General features: G+C 37.7%; 1 protein-coding gene across 1 annotated transcript; it reads left to right on the top strand.

Annotated features, from left to right (window-relative positions):
* Positions 1-7001: 7001 nt before the first annotated feature.
* On the top strand, positions 7002-8944 carry LOC137621588 (uncharacterized). Its single transcript, XM_068352000.1, has one exon. It carries the CDS (start codon positions 7307-7309, stop codon positions 8243-8245), a length of 939 nt encoding a protein of 312 aa, XP_068208101.1. The 5' UTR covers positions 7002-7306; the 3' UTR covers positions 8246-8944.
* Positions 8945-11252: the final 2308 nt, after the last annotated feature.

Raw genomic sequence — 11252 nt, 5'->3', positions numbered from 1 at the left:
TCTCTCTTCTCCTCTCTTTTCTCTCTCTCTCTTCTCTCTCTCTTTTCTCTCTCTCTTCTCCTCTCTTTTCTCTCTCTCTTCTCCTCTCTTTTCTCTCTCTCTTCTCCTCTCTTTCTCTCTCTCTTCTCCTCTCTTTTCTCTCTCTCTTCTCTCTTCTCTCTCTCTCTTCTCTTCTCTCTCTCTCTCTCTCTTCTCTCTCTTTTCTCTCTCTCTTCTCTCTCTTTCTCTCTCTCTCTCTCTCTCTCTTCTCTCTCTCTCTCTCTCTCTCTCCTCTCTCTCTCTCTCTCTCTCTCTCTCTCTCTCTCTCTCTCTCTCTCTCTCTCTCTCTCTCTCTCTCTCTCTCTCTCTCTCTCTCTCTCTCTCTCCTTCTCTCTCTCTCTCTCTCTCTCTCCTTCTCTCTCTCTCTCTCTCCTTCTCTCTCTCTCTCTCTCTCTCTCTCCTTCTCTCTCTCTCTCTCCTTCTCTCTCTCTCTCCTCTCTCTCTCTCTCTCTTCTCTCTCTCTCTCTCTCTCTCTCTCTCTCTCTCTCTCTCTCTCTCTCTCTCTCTCTCTCTCCCCCCCTAACATAATCATTGCCTGTGAATTTCCCCGATAATTTGACAGGCTTCCCAGGCCCATCGGCATCGGCCCACTTCAAACCCCAGATATTAACTCCCTGCCATTCCTGTTCTTAATATTTTTTTCTCCATAACAGGTGTTGCCTCTTCTCCCAACAGTGCCTTGCTCGTTCTTCATCAATAAAAATTAATTTTTCCCAAAATTCGTGATCACAGGGGAGATATTGCATCCAAATCAGACTCCTTTTGATGTTGCATTATAGTTTTCTTATCAGCAGGGATATAGCAGTTTAATAGCTTCTTCAGAGATACCTCGTCTTGAGGTGCCTGTGTGCCAAATAAGTAGATAGATAGATAGGTAGATATTCTTATTGACCACAATACAAAATAATCTGTATTTTACAAAAAAATATTTGGTCCAAATTACAAAATTAAATACAGTAGATTTTGTACAATTTCTTATACAAACTAAATGAATTTCAATTACACATATATTGTACTGAAACTAAAAACAAAACCAATTTAACTATACGCCATCAAAAATTTCCTGTAATTACAATTTTACACATTATCATAATGTTACATTCAATACAAAGAAAGAAGCTCATGTGCAATTTTACATACTACATCATAATCAGTTCTGGTTAATAGCAAGTCTAAAGCTGTGGTAACGTTATACGTCTGCCTGATCTGTAACGAAAGTGGACAATTTTCAATGACACGAATCTCTGTCTGGACTCCCCCACATGTCATTGAATTGTTATCTACCGCATTTAAGAAGTCTTTCATCCTCCGGTGTAGTTACATTTGGCCCTTAAACTCCTACCTCATTGGTTTGGTTTCTTGAAACTTTTTAATCCATCTCTGAACTGTTCTTTGCAATAATTATGTTGCCAGCGCAATATTACGGGTTCGCATACATTCCTACCTCCAATAATTCACCCACGTTGAGAAATTACTAATGGCGAGTTAGTACACTGAATTTAGAAATATGCAAATTATTTTGAAAAAAAATGCAATGCATCAAAAAGGTCTTTTTAATAAAAAAAAAATGGAGAATTAATTTAGTAAAATTTCTATAGCTCTCATATTATTTATCTTAAGATTCCCAGTGTTGTACAGAAATCTCTTGATTGTGGCCAGGGAGGCGTATGATTGGGCTTGATTTTAGTGTTTTCTTTGGCCGTGTTAATCATGAGGTCCTTTTTTTCAAACTCGTTGGGAGAAAGTGGGTCTTTTTTATCATCATTATTGAATTTTAAGATGTTGCAAAAAGTCGTTGTTGATGGGGACCATTGTGAGAACATGAATGTGGTATCTGGTGTTCCTCAGGGTAGTGTTCTTGGCCCATTAATTTTCATACTATATACAAATGTGGTTTTGCCTAGAAAACAAACTTTGCATATGCAGATGATGCTACTCTTCTTCTTTGACTAAAGCTTTTCCCGCTATGCAGGGTTGCTATTTCTTAAAAGCCGTTTCCAATTTCTTTGTCTCCGACGTCCTCCACTGTGAGATCTTTACTCCTCCATATCTGCTGTTACACATTCAATCCACCTTCTCTTTGTTCTCCCCCTCCTGCTCCTACCTGGAACATCCATATCCAACATCCTCCTCCCAACATACTCCTGGTCTCTCCTCATTACGTGCCCAAACCTGTGGAGTCTTTTACTTGGATTTTCTTTGACACCTCTGTAACCTTTGTTGTTCCCCTTACCAAGTCATTCCTAACCTTATACAGTCTCGTGATCCCAGCCATCCATCTTCAGCCATCCATCTTAGCATTCTCATCTCTGCAACATCCATTTTCTCCTCAAACATCATTTTTATGGGCCAGGTATCTGCACCATATGTCATGGCAGGTCTAACTACAGTTTTTTGTACCTTTCCCTTTAAACTTTGTTTATCCTTCGATCACACAACACTCCCGACACTACTTTCCAGTTATTCCATCCAGCTTGAATTCTACTGTTCACTTCCATTTGGAGCTTTGCTGTTTCTTCCACATACTATTTCACCCAGAAAATGTCATTCAATTGTTTCTGCGGGTTGCAACACATATACTCTGTTTTTATTCTACTAATATGTAGCCCTCTGTTCTCTAATTCCTCTCTCCATATGTCCAGCTTCCCTTCCAATCCTTCTCTGGTTTCATTACACATAACTATGTCATCTGCAAACAGCATGGTCCATGGTGACTGTTCCCCCACTCTCGGTAATTACATCCATTACTATATTAAACAAGTAGGGGGTTAATAACGAGCCCTGGTGTAACCCAACCCTTACCTCGAACGTCTCAGTCAAACCAACACTCGTTCTTATTCGAGTGCCTGCTATTTCATACATATCTCTTATCAGTCTAACATATTTCTCTGGTGTTACCCTTTCTCTGACATCTCCATATCTCCTGCTGCGGAACTCTTTTTATCATAAGCCTTCTCTAAGTCTATAAATACTATGTTATTCTTTTTGGCCTTCTATATTTTTCCGTCAACTGCCTTAGTGCAAACATTGCATCCGTCGTGCTTCTGCCTGGCATAAATCCAAACTGCTCTTCTTAAATCTCGGTCTCTTCCCTTATCCTACGCTCTATAACCCTTTCCCAAAGTTTCATAGTATGTGGGAAGAGTTTGATTGCCCTATAATTATTACAATTTTGTACATTCCCCTTTTCTTTGAATAATACATTAAAAAGGTATTCCTCCACATTCTGTGCATCTTTTCTTTCCGGTGTATCTTTTTCATCAGATCCCACAGCATATCCACTCCAAATTCCCCCAAGCATTTCCAAACTTCCACTGGGATCTCATCAGGTCCCGTAGTTTTTCAATTTTTCTTCTTGCTGAGGGCAACCTTAATTTTTTCTCAATCTATATCTCTTGCCATTCCTAAATTTAGATTTCCATCTGCAATTATAGATCTTGGATTTTCTTCATTAAGCAATCTTTCAAAATACTGCTTCCACCTTCCCTTTATATCACTTGAGCTACACATTACCACTCTATCCTCATTCTTTATCTGCTTAATGCGGGTAATATCTTGGGTAGCTTTATTTCTTCCTTTAGCAATCTTGTAAATCTTTTTTGACCCTCCTTTGTGTCCAAATCTTCATATATATTATCCAATGGTTGTTGTTTTGACTGAGCTACCGCCACTTTTGCTTCTTTCTTTGCGAATCTACTTTTCTCCTTATCTTCTTCAGTGCCTATTTCATCATACCTGTTCTTTGCATTTCTCTTCATCTTGATTTATCCTGTACATAATTATTACACCATCAAGTTACTTTCTCTTGGCCATTTTCCTGTCTAAATCCCTAAAACTTCTTTGCCAACTCTTTTCAGAATACTGCTGTTCTGTTCCCACCACCCATCCACATCCTCATGATCCCAGGTGCCAAACTCGACTAAAACCCTCTCTATGAATCTATCCCTATGTTCTGGTTCTTTCAGCTTCCACTATCTTATCTTTGGAATCTTCTCTTGCCTACCTCTTATTATTTTCTTCCTATCCCAGTCTACTGTCAAGAGTCTATGCTGGGGGGTCACAGCTTCTCCTGGGAATATTTCACAGTTTCTTATCTCTTTTAAATGCACCCTTCTACCTGATACAAAATCAATTTGGGATTCTTGCCCACCACTTTTATACGTTGTAAGATACTTTAGTTGTTTTTCGTAAGATACTTTAGTTATTTTTCGAAGAAAGCGTTGATTACTGCCATATCAATGGCTACAGCAGCAAAGTCCATAACCCTTTCAACATCTGGATTCCGATCTCCCAAAGTCCATCATCCATGTATTCTTTCCATGCCCTGGCTATTTCTCCCTACATGATGTTGCTCTCTTTGCATCAATCAATATATCAATCCTGAATGTAGATCTGAGGTTGCCGAATACCTTAATAGAAATATCTAGAATTAGTACATGGTGCAATTTATGGGGCATAAAGATGAACCCTTAAGAAAAATATCGAGGACAGTGGCTCCTCAACATCCAGAACTGTTTCAGTAGTTTCTTTAACTCTATAATTCTATAAGGCTCTTTTTAAGATTTCAGGTGCGATTCTTGATTAAAATTTGCTTTTAGGAAACTCAATCGGCCTGTTTCTTCTGTAATTGTACAAAAGTAGGCATATTAAGAAATGTTTTATCTCTTTTTAAGATTTTTTTGTGATCAGTCTACTCTGGAGAAGTTTTAAATCTTTAAATTTGCGCTGTTTAGTGTTCTTCTCTTTGGTCTTTAGTTGCTGCATCACGTCCTAATTTGTTGGACAAGAATTTGTTGTATAATAAATTTATTCCTGATTTAGATATTAATCTTTGGCACCATCGTCAAATTAGTTCTTTACGCATTTTACATTAGATTTTCCATAATTCATATCCATTGCATAAAGATTTTCCCCAGACTGTACCTACCTGTACTTATGCTAGGTATGTAGTTAATTCTAAGTCTTTCTTTCTCCATCTTAAGGCTCCATACTACACAACAGTCTCGAAGTTTTATTCCACCTGTGATCAGATGATCTTTCTAACCTGGCGGTGCAATCTGTGGAAGAACAGAAGTTAAATTTGTAATTTCTACTTTATTGAACAGGTTGTCAAAAGTTTTGTTCTATATTTTATATTTGGATGATCTATTTTAAAGTGTATCAAAAGTCTTTTATTTTATTTCTAGATATAGAATTTTACGACTTTGGAAAGGGTAAACCGTAAGAATGAAGTATTAGGAAAGAAAGAGTTAATTAAGAATTGGTATAAAATTTCACTCCCAGATTAGTTTTAGAAAACTTAATTTTCCCAAGCAATATGTTCCCTGTCCACGTAGAGAAAGTAGGTAGCCATATTTAATGAAATGTTCACAATTCCAATTTTTATTTTTATTTTATTATTTTTTTTTTACAGAAGAAAGCTTTAAAGAATATCAATCCATACCAACTAATCTACATTATTTATATAATTTTCTATATCGGCTACGAGTATGTGCATGAACGGTTTGTAAATTTTAAGCCTAAAGAGTTTTATATGCATGATAAAATTTGTTCTGTGGCTTTGTCTCTTTCTCTAGAACTGTATGCAAATCCCTCGAGATTTAGTTAGTCTTGTTATATCTTTAGATATTTTGAAATATTTAAGAATTTTCAAAAAAAAAAAAAAAAAAAAAAAAAAAAAATCCCTAAAAATTAGTTTCTAACCCTTACAGATATTTACTCATAGCATTGCGGTTGGGAAGTAATTTGCTTGAATGAGTGTGTTTTTTTTCCCTACATTTTTCTCACAAAGTTTAACGAGAATGAAAATAATCTTAGACTCAGAAAATTAGGACCAGCCCAAAAAAGATAGTTTTGAAGTAGAGATACTACCGCTAGAGAGTAATTGGGTTCTTTGACTGGCCAGATAGTACTACATTGGATCCCTCTCTGGTCACGGCTTATTTTTCTTTAACTTCACACCGAATTAGTCTGCTCTATTCATTACAAATTAATCTCTCTCCTCGTACACTTGACAACACTAGGATAACAGAAAAAAATTCTTCTTTACTCAAGGGGCTAATTACTACGCTGTAATTGTGCAGGGGCTATTTTTCACTTGGTAACGATAGAAGACTCTTTAGCTATGGAAAACAGCTCTTCTTGGAGGAGGACACTCCAAACTCAAGCCCTTGTTCTTAAGTCTTGGGTAGTGCCATAGCCTCTGTACAATGGTCTTACACAGGTTTAGTTCTCAGGCACACGATTCTAACTGTTTCCTTATTGCATCTCCTCACTTGGCTATTTTACCTGTTGGAACCATTGGCTTTATGACATCCTACTTTTCCAACTAGTGTTGTAACTTAGCGAAGAAGAAGAACACCTTTAATACGTTTGACAGGAAATCGAAAATCTTATCAATACTAGCTTGAGAATAATTATATTTTGATACTGTAAATACAATTTGTTTATTTTCAAGCATAACTTTAAACCCCAAGGTGATTGTCGAAATCTTAATATTGTTTTAGGCCTAGTAATTAATGCCTTGCAACGTTTGTTGTCTAGGTCGAGAAAATCGATCGATTGTTAGAATGGTTTCATGTGGTTGCGTAATGTTTTAAACTGCATTTTTTGGCGATAATTAGTAAGGAAGGGTTTATTTTCATTAAAGGAGTACCACATACTATGGTGGCATTATTAATAATGTAAAAAAATTGTATTGTAGGGATATTTAAAGAGACCGCTGCGGTCGACATGTGACAATCTGCGCGCGCAAGTATTTTAGTGTTTATGGAATTTAACGGGTCCAATTAACCATATAATGTATCTATCTTAAGTCAAGATTAGGGAAATTTAAACAGCCTATTGGGTTTGAAGCATATAAACTATGAAATTTAGAAACATTTAGGTTTAAAAAGTTAAATAAACTTTGCGTAAATAGTGGGAAAGTGTAGCTATCAGAAGGTCTCTGGCAACAAGCCCATCCCAACACGGGAGTTAACAGCGACTTCATAGGCCAGTGAGGCAGCGCATTCACGTCCTCCTGATAAATGCATCGATTCCTCTGTTTTCTTGTGACAAGTCTTGTGATTTGACGTGACTGACGGACAGTTAAGACAGTGTATTAAGTGGTTCCATACTGTTTTGCCCTGTAGAAGTGAACTGTGAGTGAATATTAATTCGAAATAGACAAGTGGAGTGACCCAGTGAGTATCGGATAGAGTTGCTGTGTTGCCACGTGTACCGAGAAAGTCTACCGCGGCGTTGCCACGTTTCGAAGCGGAGGAGGATGATGATGATGATGGAGGCGCGAGTGTCAGCTGAGCCTCTCCTCCTCCAAAGTCTCTCGACGTCGAGTTCCTCTCAGCGGAATTCCAAGCACAGGTCGGTCAACAACAATGACGCAAACAAGAAGAAGAAGAAAAGGCGGAGGCGGCGAAGGCGCACGCCCAAAACGGAAAGTCCCTGTGAAGTGAATAATGCTGTCGCTCTTGGGCGTCCGACATCGTCTTGCGACAGGGCCAGGGCTCTCTATAGTGGCCCGCCTACGCCTGTGTTGAGGCCCGTGGGCGCGCAGGTGCCCAGGGCCCCGGAGAACAGCACCCAATTTATCATGGACGATCATGAAAATTCCACGTTATTCGTGAACTTCGATAATTTCAGCACTCCCCAGTGGGAGCAGGAACCACCGGCTAGCGGAGGGGAGGAAGACCCCTACATAGGGACCCCCAGTGGGACTCCTACGCATCCCCTCAATCGGGACTGGTTCCCCTTCAACTTGGCGGACTTTGAAACTGCCTACCAGAGCGCCCGCGAAGACAAACTGATGGCGGGCAGCACCACCGACCTGAAGGCAGCCATCGTTGCCTTGGAGGCCCGGGCTGCCGTCTTGACGGATGCCCTATCGGCCTCCCCCTCCCAGTTGCTGTCGACGCTGCAGTCGCAGCTCCTGCACCTTCAGGAGGAGAACGCCGCTCTACGTTACCGCCTCAATCGCTATCATGCCGATCACAACCACCCACCCGGGTCGTCGTCTTCCTCCTCGACGGACAGCGACTCTGAATCAGATTCGACTAATTCCTCCAGCGACTGTTCGGAGTCGGACTGCGACACCTGCGCTGCTCGCCGTCAGCGGCCGATGTCCGACGACGAGAAGGAGAACACGCGCCCCTCCCCCCTTCCCCCAGCGCCTCTTCAGCCCGGGTCAGGCGGCACCTCTGTCCCCTAAATTTCGAGTTCGATTAGGTTTTAGTTCAAAGGCGAAATGAACTCTGTTCCAGGTATCATTAATTCGCTGATCTTATTGTTAATTATTCCTTGAAACTCCAGAATCAACTTTCCAAAAATACATTCTCATAGTTAAGACCTTTTTCAGACTTTTTTGATGAGTTTATTATCTACTTTAATCGAGACTAAAATAACTTTATAAAAAGGCAACTGTAAAGATTTAAAAAGTTGGAGTCTTGCATTTTTAAGAGCAGGATATTGTTACCCTTGTTAGTGTTTGGTATACATTTTGACTTTAGAAATTTGTGTAATTACATTTTATAAAATTAGTTTGGTCCTCGGAGGAGATGAATCGATAAAGGAAGATAACAGTGATGCCAAATTTGAATGATCATATAGGCTTAGCAAGTAGGCCTAAGCCAATTTGGGAGTGTGTAGGCAGTCGGATACCGATTTTTTTTTTCTCATAATGGGTATAAAAATGTTGGTCACCCGAGTACCTACACACTACCCTACAAATGGGAATAATTTATTTTTCATTTTTCTGTAGTGGTAGTCTTGTGTAGACAGGAGTCTCTAGCGAAATATTTAATGTAATTTATGATAAACTTAACTATGCATTGTATTTGTTCTTCTCCCACTTAAATCTGAATTTGCTGTGCAAAATACGTTGCGATCTTTTGTGAAATATGTCTGAAAGTGCAAAAATTTGACCCACTTTTTTCTTGAAATTAAGAGTCTGAAATGTTTTGTAATTGAACAGTTTTAAAGTGGTATTGAAAGAAAATTTTAGTAGAGATATTTTTAAGTGTCAAATATTTTATTTTGATTTAGAGGTGAAAGAGAACACATTTTGCATTAATGTAAGCATTATCAGATAAGTTGCTGTTTTTTTTGTTACAGTCTGTGGTAGGGTTTTTTTTGTTATCATAAGAACTTTAGACGTGAGGAATGTAAGCCAAAATAACTTTCAATTAAAGCTAATTGCATTCTTTGGTACCAGCTCCATATTTGTGGTCTTTCCATATGTGCTAATAGTACTCGTAAGTCTTTGTCATTTAGTTTGCGAGAACGAAGTCTGTTTTTAACAGAAGCACTTGCGTATCTAAGACAGCTATTTTACCCCATGGGTGGAATTACTACCTGGTGGTCAAAGCCAAGAGGAGAAAATGTGTGTTATTGTGAATATGCAACTTGTTGACTTTGAAAATCTCTGTCGTCAAACTTTTGATGGGAATCCGCCTTCTTCTTCTTCTTTCAAGTCTGTGTAGGCAGCATTTTGATTTTTGTATAGCTGTTAGTGATGTATATTTTGTTTGGATTTTTTAATGTTTTATATGCAAATACATGGTAATGCGAGGTCGCTTTGTAAATAAGAGAATCGGACAAGCATTACCATTTCTTTCATGGTATAGATGACTCTCCTCACAATGGTTTTATGCAACCCAATAGTTACTGCCACATATACTGTACCTGTCGGTAAGTGAGGATGGAATGTACAACGAGTTATATCTCAAGTTCTAGATATTGCATCTTTCCTCCTTTTGGGAGGTTAGGTGGACAGTTAATAATAGCTTAAGGTCTGTTCAGGTTTTAAAACAGAAAAGATAAAATCCAGTTTGTTTTTTCAAGAATAGATTTGGACCACAACTGTACCTGTCCTCACGAATGTGATATTAATTATTAAGATTAATGTAAGTTTGCTCATATAAGAAGTTCATGATGAAGTACTGTAGTTGCTGTTGGAGGAGATTGATATGTGCTGTGGCAGGTTTTTTTTTTCTTTTTTAGAGAAAGGAAGTTTATTTAAGATTTTATGTACAAAATGCCCAGTTTTTGTAAAAAACTGAGTTGTTCGTTTTTATGGCTTTGCCATTTAGTGCTCCTTTCAGAGTGTACGAGAGAAGTTTATTTTAGTTTTGATAAATTTCATTTTTGAAGAGTTAACTTTGTAATAATTAATACCATTTTATGTAAGCTTCGGAATAGCTGCTTGTAATAAACAATCCATTTGTCTGTACGTCTTTTGACACATGAAATATTAGCAGTTCTTCTAATCTATAAAAAAAAACTTCTATACTCTCTAACTACGATTAGATATAAATAATCAAAATCATCCTGCTGTATATAGTTAAATTGCACATCAGGATTCATGTAAAATTTTAGTTTCAAACATTTCATTCTATTAAAAAGTTGCAATATTATCCGAGTAAGACTAAAATATTTTCTAAGTACACTACATGCAACACACTTGAATTAAGGACCTATTCTACAGAACTTTCAATATCAAATAGGAGTTTGATATTTAGGGAAATGTCTGCCAATACATTGAGTAGATACATTTGTATCCTCCTGAAATACTGCATATCTTACAATCACCTGGGAAAGGCCATTGTGATTTACCTTAAAAAAAAAAATTCTGTTCATTCAACTAAATTTTTTGTTTCATATAAAAAACTTTTCTAAACTGTCCCTTATTATGGCAGTTAGTAAGGGATGTTTTGAAAGTAGGGATTGTATAATTTGCAATAGTGATATCCAGTGTTTTAGGAGTATCTGTGCCCTCGTGCAAAATCGCAGCAAGCAACGAGTTTTGGTGGTATTGCAGTCTCGTTGGACCTTTCTGTTGATTCGTTGCCTGTTTTATTGATTAATATTAATTTACAATACTTCCCCTGTGTACTTTACAGTTATTTCCATTTTCTGAAGCACCTTATGGATTATGTTCATGGCATTACAATAGTTGTAAACAGCATTATTTTTTTTTTTATTACTTCCACTGCCCATGATGAAATCTGTCTTGATTATGTTCTATACATTTTTATGATGTGATTTGGTCAGGAGGTATGAATTATGTTTTTGTCCTTCATTTGCTTATAAAATCTGGTCAGAATAAAAACTCATTTTAAGTTACCGTGTTTGTATTATTTTCCATCAAATTACTTTAAAATCGATGTGCAAAATATTTTAGTTTGCAGGCAATATTTTTTATGTAGTTTAATCATTAT

Source organism: Palaemon carinicauda, chromosome 28, assembly GCF_036898095.1.
Source record: "Palaemon carinicauda isolate YSFRI2023 chromosome 28, ASM3689809v2, whole genome shotgun sequence".
Classification (NCBI taxonomy): Eukaryota; Metazoa; Arthropoda; class Malacostraca; order Decapoda; family Palaemonidae; genus Palaemon; species Palaemon carinicauda.
The sequence above is the reverse complement of the archived record's forward strand: the minus strand, read 5'-3'. Positions and strand labels throughout refer to the sequence as shown.